This window comes from Ammospiza caudacuta, chromosome 2 (genome assembly GCF_027887145.1).
Source record: "Ammospiza caudacuta isolate bAmmCau1 chromosome 2, bAmmCau1.pri, whole genome shotgun sequence".
NCBI classification, from domain to species: domain Eukaryota; kingdom Metazoa; phylum Chordata; class Aves; order Passeriformes; family Passerellidae; genus Ammospiza; species Ammospiza caudacuta.
The window spans coordinates 115,586,643-115,606,967 of NC_080594.1; the positions used below are offsets into that span (position 1 = coordinate 115,586,643).

General features: G+C 37.8%; 1 protein-coding gene across 2 annotated transcripts in view; it reads right to left on the reverse strand.

Moving 5' to 3' along the window:
* TRAPPC10 (trafficking protein particle complex subunit 10) overlaps positions 1–20,325 on the reverse strand; it is a 38,006-nt gene that overhangs the window by 4,250 nt on the left and 13,431 nt on the right. For both annotated transcript variants that reach the window (XM_058822284.1, XM_058822287.1), the window contains exons 6-20: positions 19,630–19,741; positions 18,362–18,609; positions 16,012–16,158; positions 14,486–14,600; positions 13,907–13,983; positions 11,938–12,029; positions 10,683–10,823; positions 9,681–9,793; positions 8,110–8,624; positions 5,558–5,699; positions 4,172–4,330; positions 2,920–3,149; positions 2,017–2,117; positions 1,542–1,668; positions 669–839 (exon numbers count right to left, since the gene is read on the reverse strand). In XM_058822284.1, coding sequence (XP_058678267.1) covers positions 669–839; positions 1,542–1,668; positions 2,017–2,117; positions 2,920–3,149; positions 4,172–4,330; positions 5,558–5,699; positions 8,110–8,624; positions 9,681–9,793; positions 10,683–10,823; positions 11,938–12,029; positions 13,907–13,983; positions 14,486–14,600; positions 16,012–16,158; positions 18,362–18,609; positions 19,630–19,741 — 2,490 coding nt within the window. The remainder of the gene's footprint in view (positions 1–668; positions 840–1,541; positions 1,669–2,016; positions 2,118–2,919; positions 3,150–4,171; positions 4,331–5,557; positions 5,700–8,109; positions 8,625–9,680; positions 9,794–10,682; positions 10,824–11,937; positions 12,030–13,906; positions 13,984–14,485; positions 14,601–16,011; positions 16,159–18,361; positions 18,610–19,629; positions 19,742–20,325) is intronic.

Consider the following 20,325-nt stretch of genomic DNA (forward strand, 5'->3'; position numbering starts at 1 on the left):
AAGCAGGTAGAAACAATGAAAACAGACAGAAGGATTTAAAAAATAAGAGTCTTCTCATGATGTTGCTTTTTACCCAAGCATCACAAAGGGGAACACTGAGTTTAGAGATGAGATTCAATAATGTTAATAAAACTTCCTATTAAAGGAATTCTACCTAGCCTATGAGCTTCCTGGCTGATCAAAGGAATACAATGTTTGTCCATAAAGGGGAAGAAGAATATTTCAGATAATGGCCTAGAAAACCCTAAATATTTCATTAGAGGAGCTCATCTCAAGCACTGTAAAAAACTACTCAGATGCTTTCAATAGCAAAGATATTTTGGAAATTGCAATTTGCTTCGGAGAGCACAATCTTAAGCCAGCAGGGAAAAAGCAGCTCAGTAAGCTGCAGACAATCTCCATGGCACCAACCCAGGAAGGTGAGAACAGTAAAAAATGGAACACATTTAAGCATATTTAAGCTCTACCACATTTCTGTGGCAAGGATGTGATTTCACCATATCACAGCTCTGTCACTCAGAAACTGACATTCCAATGATTCTAAGTAGGTATCAACCTCATGATATAAACCAATTTTTTCTAATATATTTCTTGATTTTTCCTTTTCACTTCTTAGGAAACCATACTCAGTTAAGATATGCTACCCTATAACTTAGGGGAGTACTTACAAAAAAATTTTCCACTTGGAATTCGTAAGTGAACGGCTTCAAGATAAGAGACTGTTCTTCAGAGGTAGCTGGACAAAAGCTGACTGAAAACAGGCACTGCAAGGAGAGAGGAAGCTCTTTTGTCCACTTCAATTCCCATACAAAGAATATTGATTGCTTACTGTACACCACCTGAAAGAGAATGTTTAGAGTGTTAGCTGCTTCCTTCCTCTGAGAAAGGAGAGGAAATTGCACACATGAATATGTTTGTCTGTTCTGGCATTGGTACAGTTTACAGAAACAAACTCAATAAATCATTAGGGAAATATGGGACAAAATGACTAACAGTGAATCTTTTTCACAATGCACATATTTTTAAAAGGAAGCACCCATTTCACTGTCAGAATCAGATGTTTCAACAGGAAACACTTCACATTCAGTGAAGTTCAATTTCATATTTTGAAATATTTTAATCAAAAGTCAAATTTAATTAATTTATTAATATGTTCTTACCCACTTTTTCTAGGCACCAAGACTGAACAATTTAATATGTTCAGACAAGGCTGAAAGAAACTTCAAGGTTGCCCTTGTGGATACTTGTGGATACCCCATCCCTGGAAGTGCTCAAGGCCAGGTTGGATGGGGCTCTGAGCATCCTGGTCTAGTGGCATGTGTCCCTGCCTAGGGCAGGGGATTGAAACTTGCTCATCTTCAAATCCCCTTCCAACCCAAACCATTCTATAATTCTGTGGTAAGAAACTGTTCTGCAACTGAACTGGTTTACAGCTGTATTTAATTGGAAAACTGTCTCTAGCTGATTTTTTTTCCTAAAACCCAATGACAAACTGCAACCATAAGATGAATAAATTGAATAAACCAGCAAATGAATTTTACCTGTTGAGATGCAGGGTTGAGAGGTACCAGCTGCAAATCTGTACACTCAGCAGAATTTTTTAGGCTGTAGTCTGAAAGCTGGAAACAGAGTTCTGACAAATTCTGTACGCAGACTTGCACATATTTCCTGAAATACACAACACAGTTTTTTCAATAAAAACTGAGGAGTTACATTGAAAGAGTCCATGTCCATAAAACAAGGCTGCAAAACATCCTCTTTCACAATAAACAAAACCAAGCTACACACAAACAGGATAATTGGGCTCATCCTGTGGTCCTATTTCCAAAACCACAAATTTGTTTTATTGTCATGAAAGAACACGAAAGGAAATGCACAAGCTTCCACAGGGAAGATAGTGAAAGCCCAACTTATATATTTTTAAAAAAACCTGCTATAAATATGAGTTATGACACCTCACACAGCTCCATACTTTGTAAGAAGAAAGAAACAATAAATAAATAATGAGTACATTACCGTTTGCCAGCTGACAGCAAGGAATGCTTGGCATTGAAGGGTATGCAGAATGTTAATGCAATAATAGTGGAGTAAATTGACCAAGGACAATCAATGGTCACCTACAGGAAAAGAGGGAACACAGTTCTTATTTGCAATTGTCTTTGGCACAATGATTTTGCTTTTCTTCTACTTCTAAGTGAAACTTTTCTCATCAAGTGTCTATATCTAATGCATCCAGGAGGGGAAGAAATAAGCATTTTTTAAAAAATCAGTATGTAAAATCTAATCTGAAAAAAGAACAGATTTTTGTTTGCCTGTGAGTGGGATATGAAATCTCAAAGCAGCTTTTCCTCTAGGAACTGACATACCCAGTTCTAAAGACTATAAAAAAAATGAAGAGGAATAGAAGAAAAAAAAGGACACCAATGGCATCTCTGACAACTTTATCCTAGTAAGGTCAGTATGAAATAAACTGCTGTAAGATCTATTATTTAAATGTCTTTGTAATAATTTAATATATTAACTACAAGCTCAAAATATTTTAAAAAATGCATTTAATGTATATTTGTTTTAATTTGAAGCAGCACACATGACTTCATCTTTCCCATGAATCAGAAGCTGGAATTAAAGACCACCATGCTTCCTTTTACAAAGACACAGGTACCCTCCATGCTTTATAAACTGTGTTAAAACTCTAAAAGTTAGATTACTAGCCAAGTTGACAATTTATTAACAACAGTGTGTATTTCTGTTTATATTTACAATTTCTTTACATCTTAACATTCTGTTTGATTTTTGTGTATATGTCTTTTAAAGGAAAATAAGTTCCAAACAAGTTCCCCCTTACAACTTCTATTTTATGAAGTGTTTACCCCTGCAATCAAATACATTTCATAATAAAAAAGTTAAACTACATCTTACTTTTTGATCAACAGTAGCCATGCAGTTGTCCTGTTTCTGCTTCTCTTTGTTTTTTCTGTGATTTTCTTTATTTGTAGTATTTTCCTTCTCCACTGCAGATTGTGTGGCTGATGGCAAATACATGACTTCTAGCTCAAATTCAATCACATGGTAAGCAGGGGCCACTGGCAAGCTGATGCTTGTGATCTTCTCAGAAGACTGAATCCTTAATGATGACTCTGAGATCTTTTCTATAGATGTGTAGAATGGGAAAAAAAGAAAATAATAGAAAAATATGTGGTGCCATAACCACTTCTCAGCAATATTTGCAAAAACAGCAATGAGAAACCATGTTAAAAAAACTCCATAGTATCCTCTTCAAACCAGCTATAATCTGCACATGTTAAATATTTAACTTTGCAGGAGTAATGCTCTATCCTTCTTTAACTGCAGGAAGTTAACCACCACATTCCATGTAATAAAAGGCTTCTAATGTTCAGGATAGAACTGAGAGGAGAACAAACTTCAAACCAGCAAAGAGCTACTTTAGCCCATCATAAGACACTTACCAAGTTTCTACAAAGTGAAAGTGTTACAGGGCTTGCAAGGGTTTTTCAGGGTGAAGAGAGAGACAAGAATGTTGACTTCATGTTCAGAAGGCTTAATTTATTATTTTATTATATATATTACATTATAACTATAGTAAAAAGAAATAGAGAGAAAGTTCTCAGAAGCTAACTACCCTAAGAATAGAAAAGGAATCAATAACAAAGTTTTGTGTCTAGGCAGAAAGCAAGAAAAGCTCTGCCGTGAGTGGTCAGTAAATCCAAACATCTACAGAAGACCAATCACAGGTGCACCTGTTGCATTCCACAGCAGCAGATAACCATTGTTTACATTTTGTTGCTGAAGCCACAGCTTCTCAGAAAGGGGAAAAATCCTAAAGAAAGGATTTTACACAAAAGATGTCTGTGACATGAAAGCACCTTGTTAAGCCTCGTCATTCCACTTCAAGCAACCTTGGACGCACCAGTTTCACATGCTCTCTGGATTTCATCAATGGAACTAAAATTGTCCAGTTGTGTTTCTCAAAATTCATACTACTACTTTGAGGGTGAAAATTTGAGACTGAAGTACTCAGTTGTAAATCCCTAAAATTGTTCTTAATAATGACTATTGACAGTGTCAGTGCTCTTAATACTGTAAGTATTAAGCTTCAGGATGCCTGAACTTGTGAGCCTTTTAAAGACGATTGTTTCCAGTTCCTGCTTACCCCTGGTGTTGGAGTAGATGACAGCCTTGCTCTCGGGGTGGTACAGGATGGGCATGGCATCGGCGTTGCTCAGCTGCAGAGTGTCCCCGCTCTTCATGCTGTAGTGACCAGTGGTCACTGTGAACTTCACCTTCTGGGGAATGCCAGCCAAAAGGCTCTCTGCAGGACAGAGCAGGAATTGTTAACACATTCCAGCACGTGGTTACAATGCTCTAAGCCCTGTTAGCACACAGTTGGTCACACACTGGGGTAACTTACAAGTGTGGGGTTTTGCTGTTATGGGACACATTAAACCCAGCTCAGATACAACTTGTGGGAAAACCACATTTCAACCTGAGAGCCCAAACCCACTGCCTCTTGGATAGCTTGGATGAGCTCTCTAGACAGATTTCAGTGAAATACAATTACCCCAAAGAATTTACTACACTTTTAAAGTTCTCCAGGTTGCAGACAGCTGTGTATTTTCACACCTGTGATTCCAGTCACACCCACGTGTTGTATTTACATGATCAGCACAACAAGAATGCCAGTCTGCACACAGAATCACAGCTATCAGTTTCATAGGAGTCCTTAATTTGATTTATGCCCAATATGCCTGTCCTTCCTTAGCCACACACTGCAACCTGGAATGACAGCACAAAATTTGTATTAACTCCTCAGCTGCCACTCTCAGTAGGCTGAAAACAAATCACTATTAACTTTAATAAACACTGCAACAACTAGTGTTCAGCTGTCTCTGAAATCAATGGATGCACTCAGTGTTCATTTTTAATAAGTTTATATCCTCTCTAGTAGAGAATCCCATTTCTTACTTATTTCTTGTAAATATCAAAGGGACTCTAGCATTAAGTTTGGAGGAATTTCTTCACAGAAAGAGAGAATACACCTTGGAACAGGCTGCCCAGGGAGGTGGTCACTGTCCCTGGAGGTGTTTAAAGGGAAGACTGGATGTGGCACTCAGAGCCATGGTCTGGGTGATAAGGTGGTGTTTGGCCATAGGCTGGACTCAATCCCAGAGGTCTTTTCCAGCCTAACTGATCCTGTGATCACAACCAACAAGTAGCTCAGTCAATCACAAATGTAAATATTCATTTCTGGTCAGTGTGGCAGCTCAAATCACACCTGATATTTCAGTGACAATGCATGCTTGAATCAGGGTTCAAAAGTGACACTCTGTGTCCAGAGCCAAGCACTGGAATCCGCTGTCCAAAATGGGCCATCACTGGCAGGACATGATGATGGGTAACTTGAAAAGCAAGGTTGGATTTTGGACTCACAAGGCAGAGTAAGGCAAACTGAGTAATACTGAAGCCATGAAACACTTTCTCTAGTCCCACAGGAGCACAAGAGGAATCAAAGCAGTTTCAGCACATCCACTGCACCTACCAGTCATGGGCTCCACTTTGAGCTGGGGCTCCTGGGAGTACACATCGTACTGCACGATGGGGTAGATGTGAAGAAGGACAAACTGCACCTTCCCCACTGAAGTGCACAGCTGCCTGAGCGTGTATGTCCCAGGTTCTTTGGCCTTGGAAGAAAAACATTTCAATTTTTTTCTTAATTTTAAGAAAATACTCCTGGAACAAGCCCTCTACTAAAGAGCAGCATGTTTCCATCTCATTTTTATCAGGTACTTTGGGTTTGTAAGTTAAAATTGCAGATTTCAGAAAGCTCAGTTTTCTGAGTAAATGACAAGATTTACACAAAGGAGCACCTTTTGCCCCACTAAGACAGAAGCTCTAGAGTGCTGTCTGATTCAAGAGAAAACGTCATAATTAACCAGCACTAATAATCAGGATAACTAATGTAATAGTTTTTTGTCAATTTGTTACTTTGGGGTGTGTTTTGCCTTGTTTGTTGGTTGGTTCCCCCCCAAAGTGCAACATACATAAAAAAACATTTTTAAGCACCTAAACAACACCTGTGCTTATTTGGCTAATTCATAAAAACAATTATAAAATCCCACAGTATTTATCTAAGGCACAGCTTTCACTGCTATTGATTTCACACACTCCCCACCACACACCCTGAGTCAACGTTTACAACAAAGTAACACATACATATTTAATTTCCAACTCTTCCCATACCCTGAGTAATGGGATTCTGGATGTTTCTCAGTAAGATTAAAAACAAAAGCAAATCTGCAACACCTTATAGTATATTTATTCTTGATTCTATTTGCTCTTAGGGAATGGGAAATGTTTCTTTTTTTCATGTGCCACTTTCCAAGCGTAATGCATAAATAACAATGCTGGGTAGAATTAAATAAGTCTACAAGTTATGGAGAAAAGCTGTACCAACTCAACAGGCAAACCTCATGCAGTTATTTACATGGCAAATCCAGACTGAAATTCAGTATTATGCATTCTGACATTAAAGTCACTACATTTTAGCCCTAAAAAACCAGAAAAACACGAGTAAAGTAATACATAATATACACATACTTTAAATCTTAGCATGGGATGGGAATATTGGTCTAAAGAATTTAGACAAAGCTTTCTGATCTCTTTTAAGGCTTGGAAAAATTTGGAAGATTGCTGTCAGCATAGATAATGTTAATCATCAGTGTAAGGTCTAGAGAAATGATCAAACTCCCTCTGGGTCACAGAAGCACAGTCATTACTCTTCCTGCAGAAGTGGTGCAATTAAGCATTACTTTAAGAAAATCCAGAAAACAAGTTGTCAGCAGTTTCTATCGCCTGGCCAGCTGTGTAATCCAATAGAAGTGACACTGTGTTACTACAATGATAATGAATTTTTAGCAAATATTTTGTAAATACTGCAGCTCAAATCTAGAGAAGCTTTCATTGTTTTATCTAATAATACACTGTTAAAATTATAACGTGCTCAGATTTTCCCTTTAAGGACAGGTAAATCATGCCTTAAATAATTATATTGTGGGATTCACACTGAGCAGTCATCCCATGCAAAGTTCTTTTCTTGCAAGGAAGGTTGGGAAAATAGCAAATTTATAAAAGTAATGCTGTCCATCCTCCAGTGGCCACCAGATTCACAGCAAAACCAGACAAATTCAAAGCAGATCTCTCTCTAGCTTTTCATCCATCTCTTCTCCTAGTATTCCAAATTGCTTCCTGATCCCACTAACCCCAAATGCCAGGTCAGTGCAGTCCCTAACAGCTCTCTTCATCTGAAATCCACTTTAACAAACATGTGAATAATTTTTACAGAATATGGCATCTCCAGCCACCAAGGCCTCTGGTCCAAATCCCATTAACCTGTCCCAATCCTTTGAAAGGATGAGAAAGCTCAGAAATTAGGTCAGTAGGCAGTTCAAATGACTGCACTGCTACTCCACAGATGATAACTAGTAACTAATAAGTTAGTAATCTTAGATGATGACTAATGGGGACAATTTAAATTCTAAATCTTTTAAATTCAAATACTTGTAGGTGATCTCAACTTCTTGCAGGTAGGTTCACCACATCCCCCAAGTGAAAAAAATTATTCTACCACCCTCTGTAGAGGAGAAAAGGCTGTCAACCAAATTTAACCACACAATCACTGAATGGCTGGAAAAAGAATTCACATCAAAGCTTTTAGATGTTATTCTGAATAACCTCAACAGCACAGGCAGACTTCATGAGCAGTACATCATATTGTATATGAATTTATCAGCTCAATTTTTGGCAGCAATAGTCAAGATGTTTAAAATAGGTTTAGGAAGGTTGACTCAAATGATTTCAAGTAGAAGAGTCACCTGTATGTTTTAGCATAAACACAACAGCATCCTTTCAAGGGAAATGATGGTGGAGAACAGAAAGCTGCAAGGGGAATGGATGATCCAAGAGTGACAGGAAGCAATACCTGTATATACAACAACAGGCACCACTCCCCATCCCCAGCACAAGCTCTTCCTCAGCCAGCATTTCTAGTTTCTGTATCACGAGTGCTACAACCACCCAGCTACAAAAACATACCTGAATATTGAAGGTTATTTTATTGTCCCCTGGTTCCAGAGTCAAGTTGTTGCACTTCAGGACGTGAGCCCCATCCTCCAAGGTGAGCCCTGAGGGCACGTCCAGGGAGCTGCTGCTCTCCTGGCGCCGCAGCAGCATGTGCGCGTTCTTGCAGATGATTCCTGCCGTGTTCAACGAGTTATCTGAGGGGCTCCTCTCGTACATTTCAGCCAGCTCCAGGGCTGGCAGGCTGTTCCTGGACAAAGGCAAGCCTGTAATTTCACTAGGAAAGCTGATGACACCGTTGGAAGTTTTGTGCTTGGTGAGCCACTCGGCCGTTTTCCTGTAGCTGTTCTTCTCGATGCTGAAGTGAACGTGGATGGCGACCTGGTCCACCTGCACAGGGATGGGCATTTGGCTCAGCAAAGTCAACTCGATGGACAGCTTTCCACCCACGTGCACAACAGCATTTGGAGGGTCAAAATGCAGAGTTTTCAGCTGGGCAAAGGAGTGCATAGGCAATATAACCTTTTGACCTGCAAAGACAAAAACAGGGATTTAATTATTCTCCAGCGTTGCTGGAGACGAGCAAAATTTTTCTCTTAAAAATTTAATCCCTAGAATTGAATGGATCAACAACTTTTCAACAATAATTATGTCTCAGCAAATCACTGCTTTTCAATTTTTTATCTTGCATGAGAGTTAAGAGACACTGAAATTTGTTTTACTTAGACTACAATTTCCATTTCCAGGCTATTAAAAACAACTGAATTAAGAAAGATTGTCCAAGCAGAAGTTGACATTTCACTAATACAGAACACAGTAGCATTAAGTGACCAGAGCTTGCACAAGTTTAAGAAACTAATAATCAGGCTTCCCAGAGCTTGTACAAGTTTAAGAAACTAATAATCAGGCTGGTGCCTTGAGCCAGCAGCTCTGCTGTGCAAGGGGGTTTCATTCTCTTTTCTACATTCCAAAAAACAACCCTAAGGCAGCACCTAAAATTAAGAATCAAGTCTAAAGTAACATATTACTTATGGTACATCAAATCATTAAGAAAAAAATTCTGCATATTTCTTCATATAAAATATTTCTGCATATAAAATAAGCAGTGTTCAGATCTACAGGAAGTATTCCATATCTATTTGAATCATGATTAATATCTGATAAGAAGATATTACTGAAGCAGCATGAAGAATAAAGAGAGGAAACAGGATGGACAAAATAATAAACTGCAAGTGGATGGGCACAGATCTAACATCAAAATCCAGGATGTACCATCACTTGGATGCCAGCACTGAGAGACAAAGATAGGTTAGGAATTGAGAAAACTCAACATACAGTAAATTATGGGCTGCTAAAGCAGAGAAACATAACTGAAGGAAAACAAAGACTTTGCAGTATTCAGGATGAAAACGTTAATTACCCATTCATCTTTGACTATTCTTATTAGAGTACATTTATAAATGTTTTGGAAAACACAAGTTCAGAAATTATACACAAAATAACAAACCCAATCAGAAAACACCTCCCCATCTACCTTTAGGGAACAACCAGACTGGAGCAGATGAAGTTTCAAGACCCAGACTCACCTTGGTTCTCTGCTTGCTGATTGGTAAAATCAAGTATTTCTTGGCAAAATCTTTTGCGTTCCTCTTCTGTTAAGTGATTATCACCAGCTAAAAGGCTGCTTGTTTGGAGATAACTACTGAAGTTAAGGAAACAGGAGATAGAAACCCACAACAATGACAAATTTGAAAACAAGACATTCAAGGACTGCTTTTCTGAGCTTTAGAGACAAGACCTGCTGCTACATCTCTGCACCTTCCCACTAGAAAAGAAAAAATCGAAGATTTACCATCATCTGAGAGTACTGCAGAATCTCAGTACTTCTGTAGCAGACCTATTAAAATTTGATCCATAATTAACCAGTGCAATCTTGCCTCATCGAAAAAGATTCATGAGCATAGAAAATTCATTATTTGACAATAATTCATGCACTGTGCAAGTTAAAGACACAGTGTCTTGTATCCCACTGGCCAACATTTAGCACTAAATAATCTTGAGTATTCTATTTTATTCCAATTTACCTGGCTGAGAATCTGCCAGCTGTTACAGCACCACTTACCACAACTAAGTCACAAGACATTCTTTAAAATTTTAAATGCTGGTGATATAAATGATCACTTGACTATTTAGCTAAGAATGCAATATTACTGGCTCAGATTCCTTATGAGCATTTGCACTGAAGCAGAAAAATTTAGGAGTGCTTAAAAGTGATGTGAGAATATTTTGAAAATATTGCAGCTCAAATCTAGAAACGCTTTCATTGTTTTATCTAATAATAAATTTGCACAGGAGGCTGACATGTATAATGTATCCTGTTCTAAAAGAACACAATCTAATAAAAAATCAGCACAACAAAACAACCCCCAAAATACACTCTATGGTATCAAATAACTCAGGTGTCTCAGCTCAGACTCAGAATGTCTGGCAGTCTTTACTGTTAAATAAAAGTTAGAGATATGTCAGAAAAATAATCCCAAGCATCATTTTTCCCGTCTTCATTGTTCTGGCTCTGCCTTAGAGGATACTTTTCTATCTGGCCAAGCTGCTTCTGACACTCAGCCAGCTGCTTCCTTGTGTGTGTAACCAGCAGAGCCCAGCCCTCAGCAAGGTAGGTTTTCAGTGCTCCTTGAAGGTACACCTCTGCCTTCTGGGGACCTTTCTTCCTCCTTGGAAAATGAGAAAATGAGCACAGAGCAATGTAAGAACATTTGCAGCCAGGAAAGCTCTCTGCATCTTTTCTCAAAGTGCTGATGGGGGAGGAACACTGCAAGTAAATGCAGGACAAAGTGCAGTGAACCATTATGATCTTGAATTTTCTGGTAACAGATCAACATATGGGCCTTCCTTATTGCAATTCACTTCAGCAAGTAGAAATGCAATTAATGTCATTATTCCATATGCAGATCTATACCAAGTCAGAGCAAATGAGGTGAAGGAACCTCCCACAAATGAAACAAAAGCCACCCAAAGCTTCTGACAGTTAACTACAAATTTGCTTCCTCAAAAATTTTAAAGCAGAAGAATACTACAATGAAAATTTTATCACCACACAGCAGTTCCATGGCAGTCTTTAAAGCTAACATTACTTCCTCTGATAAAAATTTAAGTTGATTTGGGAGAAACTGTTGCAATGTGGAGATCAGACTGCTGAAGTGAATATCAGTGGGAGGCATGCCCCAACGTATTTTCAAAAAAACCCCACTTATGACTCCCAAATTCTACTAAATAATAAGAAAAAAAATGTCATTGAAAAATGCAGGAGGTCTTCTCAGTGGATTTCAAAAGCAGGGATAAAAACAATAAAAAAATTTGGAAATCAGGAATCGAATCACTGTTTCACAGGAGGAAAAAAAAAAAACATTTTGCAATGATAACTTTAAATATGAATGATTACTCTCCAAAGACATGTTTCCTGGCTTTTTTAGATAGATGCAGTTTAATATTTAGTTAAGGTAACAACTGCATTTACTACAGCCTGCTTACTAAAGAGGCCTCTGACTTGTTTCAAAGTTTACAGTTATCTTTCCCAGCCTTTTCTCCCCAGAAGAAGAAAGGATCAAGCCACAGAACACAGAACAGTTAAAAGTACAAAATCATGAGGTGAGAATTAAGGTTTGATAAAAGAGATTGCTAGTTTGTGGTTTTTTTCCTGAAATAGGGTTTGTTTACATTTAAAAATACTTTTAAAAATTCCTGCTTAATTATAGCACATCTTCCTCAGGGATAATATTCAACCTTTTCAAAGGCAATGCATTTAGGACATTTTAAAGAGTCATTTACATATAAAACTCTGCCAAGTCCTTTCCCACAAGCTTAGCTGAGCGAATTCTTCCAATATTTGTGTACATTTCAATGGTGGCATGGGACAGATCCTGTAGAAAAGAAAAGAAACCATTATGAGCTTTATGTATTTTTGGCAGCTGTATGATTGTTTCACACAAACTCATAGCCAGAGACTAAGTTACTGCAACAAAATGTCCAGAATGAGTCACATTTGCCCCGAGCACAAAAGACACAGCAGTTTGTAACAGGTCACCTTCACTGCTCCTGCACTGGTCATATCCCATATCTGAATGCTAACTTATAGTCAGAATAATTATTTTCACAAGATTGCCTTAAAGGAATTTTGTTTGCCTTCCCAAATTGAAGTTTATCCCTCATCTTTAGGCTTTAATCTCCAATGCAGCCACAGTTTCCAAGTGTTACCTTCCTCCCCTTGCCCTAAGCTTCAATAACAGCAGCAAGCAGCAAACCTTTACCACAAAATTAGCAGTTACAACACACACACTGTGTTCAAACATCCAAATTCTTTCAAAAGTCCATAATAAACTCTGGCCAGATATGTAAAAATATAAAAAACACATCCCATCATGACAAGATAAAGGGGAATGGCTTCAAACTGAGAAGATTTTTTTTAGAAAAACGCAAATAAATTATCTTAGGTGTGTCAGTAAGTTTTAACTAATTCTTGTCCACTGAATACAGGACAAGATTAAATATAGTTACACATAAAATGTACATATTTACATGACAACAACACAGAAAACCATCTTTTAGAGTGTATCTGATATCTGAATTTCCATTGCATAAAAGTGCAGTCATAAACACAAACAGAAATGGCAATTCCTCTGGCAAACACTACAGATCCCACTCAGTTTCTTAAATTTAGGAAGTTACTGCTGAGCTTAGCAGAGATCTTCAGGTGCAAGCTGGAAGTGAATAGGTAAGAGAAGCTGGCAACTCTCAAGACTTTAATTGTGATCCAGCCACACAACTAGTCCTATAAATAAATGAAGAATAAAAGTGAAACCCAATATCTTCAGACAAAATGTTTTGAGATTTTTTTCTTTTGATAAAACTTTGTAAAATTGAGTATCACATAGTTTCCATGTTTCAAAAAAAGTGTTCCATTTTCCTTCAAGTTTTCTCCAGAAAACCTTATTAGCCATATGCAAATATGAGAAATTTTAAAGGGAAATTATTTAAGGAAAAAAAACCCCAAGCAAAACTGGTTGGAACCTAAAAAAAAAAAAAAAAAAACCCAACAAAAACTGTGAAACCAAGCCCTCAAAAAATCAAACATATTCTTGTGACAATCAGGAGTTTTTTGTTTTATTTAACAATCTTCTGTTTGAAAAACAAAACCAGCAAAATAAAAAAAACTAAAATCATTACAATGGCTCCTCAGATGGGGAGATTTCAGAAAATAAAGATGCACAATATTAAAATCCTCATTGTGCATCAATCTATGCCAAGTACAAGCCTATTATCAGAGACATCCCACAGTTTATATATTTTTATAAAAAAAGTCAACAGTATAACTTTAATCATGTAAATACTCATTGCAAAATGCAAGCCCAAACCATTTAAAAGGAAGCTGAATTCATACATCACTATTTTTCTGGGAAAGAGTCAGTTAATTCTGAGTTTGGGATAGCAGAACATGACAGCCATGACATTGGCTTTTTTAATATCTAAGTATACATACCCACAGATAATAACCTCCAGCTCATAACTGTAAATATTAAAGTTAATGCAAATATTTGAAACTTGGGGTTCCAACAGGGTTCCAGCTGTTAAACAAATCAACCTTGTATTCAGTGTGCAAGAAACAACCTTTGATACCAAAACATGGAAATACAAATTTATGTTTTAAATGTATCTTCTCAGGTTTGAAAACTCTGGCCCTATTTAATCTACAGTGCAAACACACACAAAACTAATATAAATAACCAAGACTCATACTTACTAAGTAGTGTTTTTCAAAAGCTTCTACAGATGATAAGGCCTCTTTGAGTTTCTTGTAAGGGCTCTGTGATGCATTGGCTTTGGAAAAAAAGCAGGACAAGAGGTGTTACTTACAAACACATTCTGAGAACAGCACCCCCCACATCCCTTCCCTGCTTTTTCTCCAGTAGAAAGCGGAGAGAAAACTAAAAACTAATATCACCTTGCAGCTCCAGGTGCAGGTTAGCTATCTGCACACAATCAAGGATTCTCCATTTCTTTTTCCAAAAATTTTATTTTAAATATTTGTCTGAAAGCATTAAGACCTTAACTCAAATCCAGTGCTGTTCAAGCCCAATCACCGAAATGCTGATAAGTGGAGCATTGATGGAAAAACTTAAACTTGCAACACTAAGGAGATGCAGTGGTTGTTTGAAATACTAAACAGGCATTAAAAGAACTTGCAAGAGATAAAGTTCTATCTATGTGTGTGTGTGTGTATTTGTAGGGATACTTAAAAATTTGAATTATTAAGGTATTTCTATGCTATGCATTTCAGGAAAGGGCAGCTGTGGAAGGAATTCCAGACTCCTGGCAGTACCTGTTTCAGGGCGTTCTGCTCCCAGCCCTGCCAACAGATCCACAGTCCTGTTAAGGTCTTCTGAATTGGGTCCCTTCTCTGACACAAGTCCACACAGGTAACCCAGAGATTTTAACTGTAAGAGAAGGCAGATGCTTGCTTTCAATAGGCTGTAAAATCAATATCAAACTCCTCTTGTTCTATTGCATTGTTCCATTTTCATTGCTTTCATATTATGCTCCTTATAGGATCTCAAAATTAACTCTTATTCTCAAAGTAACTTATTAAGGAATTAAATTGCAAAAAGGTTACTGACTCAAATATTGGAACATGTGCCTACACACACAGATCCCTACATGCACAACACCTAATCTGAATAAATACTTCTGGTTTTCAACACAAACACAAACAAAGCTTGAGATGTTCAGCAGTTATGACCAAAGATTATTTCTAATAGCTGTGTCTGTATTTTTGAAAATTGCATCATCAAGAGAAGCAGGCAAGTCTGCAGTACAGTGATCAGGCAGCTTGCAAATCCACCTGAAGTATTATATTTGGATGAAAACCTTCCTGAAAAAGAGATTAGCACAGCTAAGTGTTAACAGAGTTAACTACCATAAAACCCCTTCTAGACAGCAGCTGGTGGCTCAACACCCACAATATTGTCTTAAAGAAGCTCTTATCTATTGGCCATTTGGTTAATTTACTTAGAAAACTCCATCAACTACAGAGGTAAGCCTGCAAAGGAATAAAGGTCTCAGCTTGTCACATAAAAATGGGTGGACATTAACCTTTTTCTTTTTTTTTTTTAATTTATTTTAAACTCCACTTAATTTTGTCACTAGTTGCTAAATTTCTTCATTCGGTCAGTTCCACCTTACTGCTACTCATTATCCTAAAATTCTTCCCTTTACCCTTTGTGTTAGAAAAATGATGGAAGAAAATAACATTTCCAGCTCATGTTGGACTTTATATTCCCTAGAAACTGTAAGGAGTATGGGAAGAATCTGATGCACCAATTGCCATTTTAAACATTTTTTGCTTCCTTTATTCTGATCTCCACCCCCCTCATTTTGTTTTAGCAATAACTCTTCAAGGTGAAATTTCATTTCCCTGCTTTTGTAATAAAACAAGGACCTCAAGGGCTCAATTAGAGGATTATTAAGTCTACTGAAACATGAGCAAACTATAATTAAAATAAAGAGCAAATATTCTACAGGCTATGCAAACAAAAGGGTGAGTCTTCAAAAGATGTTGGTCTTCAAAAGCATCCACAGATACCACAGTAGACTATTTCAATAGTTTCTGGAGTTTACCTTCTTTCTAAAATGTTTTTCAGCAGTGGAAAGCAGCAGCAACCTCAAACATCATCTCCTTCATAGGAACAGACTAAGTGGAATTTGAAACATGGATGTCTCATCTAGACTAGACTCAGGTACAGAGCCCAGTACTGAATTTCATAATCAAAAGCACAAAATTTGCTCCACGGAAACAAATATTCTATTTCAACATTGTAATACCACTACCCCAACACATCATTCACTCACCTTCTCCGTGGCATAGCTCCACAGGCCAACTGTGTGGGAAACATTTGCATCTATTTGAGCCCTATCACAGCAGCCTTCTATTCTCTGTAAGACTTCCAAGCAACTCAAAAAAACCCAGCAATCCAAAGCTCCAGGAGGAACTGAGACCTGGAGATGAAGAGATAAAATTAACTGGGAAATAAACCATCATCAGATGAGAAAATACTTCAGCTGAAGTACTTTTCTTGATACAACACAGCAAAACCTCTTAGAAGAGTTTACTCTCAGAATACACAAAGCACAGCCCAACTCTTGCTGCCTCCTGAATAATTTATACATATTAGTTCATGAAACATATTAACTAGATCTGATACATTCATCAAGATGAAAGAGAAGGAAAGGAAGACTAATAGGTCTTGGAAAAATTGCAGAAGTCTGAACATTCAGCTGAAGGAAAATACAGTTAGGATAAATTTCTGGAAATAGACTACTACTTTCCTAAGGAGACATCAGTTCTAACTGAGACTGAAATGAAAAGTGTAAAGAAGTGTTAAAACCTGGAGAAAACAAATTAGTCTCTAAGATTCCTTCACAAAAATAAGCTTATTCATTGAAGGACAAGACATCTGTCATGGACAATTAATTTAAAAATGGAGATGAAAACAAACAAAGGAACACAAAAAGAGAAAGACAAGAGAGTCTGATACTAAAATATTTTCAAGAATTAAGATAAAGATGAGCATAACTGAAGACATGGAATACAGACACAATAATGGTGTTTCAAAATCCTGTTCATAACCCCTGCAAAAATGTTCCCTTTGGAAAGACTATAAAAGTCCTAAAATCCATAATAAACTAAGTGACTAATGGGATAGGAAAGTCCAAAGTATGAGCACAATGAACTTGAAGAAATAATAAAGATCTGAATTCTTAAAGAATTTTCAGAAATACAAAGATCCTAAGAAGAGAGCAGTTTAGACTTCTGCTGTGTGTTCAGTGGTGTCAAGCCACGTTAAGAGGTTTGCCTGCATTAAGAAAAAGGATCACAACAGGGATAAGCACAAGTTGTGGACATTAAAGTGTCACTGTCTCACAGCCAGAACACTGCATTCAGTTTGGATCACCACAGCAAGACTGGAACAGCAGAAATAAGAGACAGTGCAGAGGAAAACTCCAAACATTGAGGACACAGCACAGACCTGGGGTGCAGCAAAAGGGGAACTGTAGGAAGTGCCTTCAGAGATCTAGAAGGCTACACTTTGGAAATTAAAAAAAAAAAAAAAACTACAAAATACACACAAATAATACTATCTGTGGGAATTACACATTAGTTTGAGAAAACATGAAGGTGTCAGCAAAGCATCTGAAGCAGATTTGCCGTTTTTAAATGCAGATGAACAGATGGAACTTACTACCACGATGTCAGACAGGCAAAAGTTAGCAGCTGCTGTTATAATGGCACAGATAAAACTAACAGGGCACCCATGGGATAAGGACATGGGTAAGCCACCAAGTGATATTCAGAAATAATCTCTTTTTGTTACAGAGGATTAGCCTGCATAACAGCATAATAACCACTCTGCCTTATTTCCTTCAATACAACACTGCTATAGATTTAAATTATGGAGTTATAGTTCAACAGATCAGTAATAAATCCATGAAAGAAGCGGGCAAATAACTACCAGTTTAGAGAAAAACTTTCCAGGTGAAGACTAAAACACTTTAACTAAACAGATTTGGTTCCCACATGTGATGTCTCCAGATTTCTTCCCAAAGATCTCCTCATGATGACACAATCAGCTGCAGCACAATTGTTCTTACAGCATCATTTTGATAACTCCCAGCCAGCCCTTACTGAATGCAGGTCACCAGCAGCTAAACTTGAGAGATCTCATTGGGTCATGATTGTATTTGCTGGGAATTGCCCTGACAAAGGCAGGAATGATGAATCTGACTCCCTGCACTCAGAAGGCTAATTTATTACTTTATGATACTATATTGTATCAAAGAATACTATACTAACTATACTAAAGAATACAGAAAGGATACTCACAGAAGGCTGAAAAGATAATAATGAAAACTCCTGACTCTTTCCAGAGTCCCAACACAGCTTGGCCCTAGTTGGCCAAAGAGTCAGAAAAACTCACACAGAATCCAATGAAACAATTACCTGTGGGTAAACAATCTCCAAACACATTCCACATGAGCAAAACACAGGAGAAGCAAATGAGATAAGAATTGTTTTCCTTTTCTCTGAGGCTTCTCAGCTTCCCAGGAGAAAAATCCTGGGTGAAGGGATTTTTTCAGAGAATGCCACAGATCATCAGTGGATGAAATAATTCACATAATGGAACAGATGACACTGACTCACTTCCAGCAGCTTGAGCTCCTGCACACAGTTGTGAAGAAGCTCCAGTGCTCTCTGGGACACCTCCCATGGCCTCTGCAGGAAGATTAACAAGGTGCACTGCCGGGAGAACAGGTAACTGCGCAGGTCCAGCAGCGTGGCCTCCTGGTTCTGGATCAGCTCTCTCTTCTCCATGTCTATTGGCTTCCTCAGAATTAAACCATTCCAGCTCCTCACTGGCTGGCAAAAAAACGTCAGCCAGTTTGCACCATCTAAGTAAACAAAGTTAATATCCAAGAATCAAGCACTGCTTTCTAGGAAAGCCTCTTCATCCTCCCTCCAGAGGCTGTGAGCTGCCTTAGTCCTTCCCAAGTTTATAACGTAGATAAATGACTTATTGTCTTAGCTTTAAAAAGCAAACCAAAAACCCACCACAACTTCCACAGCAAGGTAAGATAACTGAATTTCACATTCATTTCCCATAGGTATTTTGTCTTCACAGTATGTTTGTTATCAGAATAGTGGCAACCAGTTTCTAATTTATTTCTTAGCAATTAAGACTAAAACTTCTTAAGCCTACCTGAAGTTCAAAACAAACAAGATTTATTTGCTAAAATATTTCTTACTCAGCCATCATGGATGGATGTGCCCCCACTTCTAGGTATTGCATTGGGATCAGTCAGCACAAATCTATTTCACTGCAATTACTCCTGCACTATATTTTCACCAGATTCATAAAACATATCTGATTAAAGCTGTTATATAACAGCATGTGCTTTAGCTCATTAAAACAGTTTAAAGCTATTTGATACTTCTTGCACAGTAATTTTTCTCAAAAATGAAGTTAAATCTTCTGTAGTGCAGATTAAGCACCTATTTCTATTAAGTTTTGCAGTGATTACCAAACATCTTGTGTAATTTGAAGCAATGCTGAATGCACTTTTCCAAGAAGCTCTTTACTGAAAAACCTAGCAGTGAGCCGTAAAAACAGCAGCTGTATCTCAGCCAGATCAATACTTGTGTCATTTCATAGTTCAGGGCTCTGGTTGTAACAATCATCCCATTACAGCAAAACACAGGTTTTCATTAAAAATTGCTTCTCAGCCTCACAAGACAAGAAAGAAAATTTTGTTAAGACTGTAACTGATGGACACTTGTGTTTGCACACAGCATTAAACAAAAGCACAAACTGCCTGCTGCAGCCTCCCTGGGACTGCCCAAAGCACAGGGCTGCTCAGCACAGTGAAGGAATTCAGGCACTCAACATTTATTTCACAGTTTCAGACACTTACCACCTGCCCCAAAGTTGACAACATACTGAGAGAACAAGGCATCCAGCTCATCATACTGCACCAGGGCATCCTCAAACTGCTGCAGCATCTCAAAGACAAAGGCCAGCTCTTCCTTTTGGTACACAAGAAATACAGGGAACATGTTAGTGACATTATTCATGTCTGGTATTACAGCCTGTCCTCAGTCCTCATCCATCCACAGAGCTCCAGGAACTACTTTTTCTAATTTTTATTTCATATATATAAGAAAAACTTGCCATTGGAGCAGATTTCTTCCCAACACAGTGAGGTCCACAAAAGAAAATTAAATCCTACTGCTCTGCAGTCAATTCTGATGTGTATCCAGATCCTGATTCACTACAAGGTATTGCTCATAGATCTATAAAAAGTTTGCATTTAAATAAATAAATGAATAAATGCTGAAGACTCATCTCCCATAATAGTGCTGATGATTTCCTCTCAGTTTACACCATGAAGGCATCAACTGCAGTGCATCATAAAAGGGTTTTTTGTACACAAAGGCAAACTGCTAAATAGAAAAGGCCTCAAAATAAGATATATCCCATGCAAAAGACAGCACATGCAGTCAAAGGAGACAGGAGGATGCAGTGGAGTAGAGATCAGCATTGTACTAGACCAGAAAATTCCAAAGGAATCAAGATACTGAATTTTATCAAACAAGAGGTTCTTACTTTT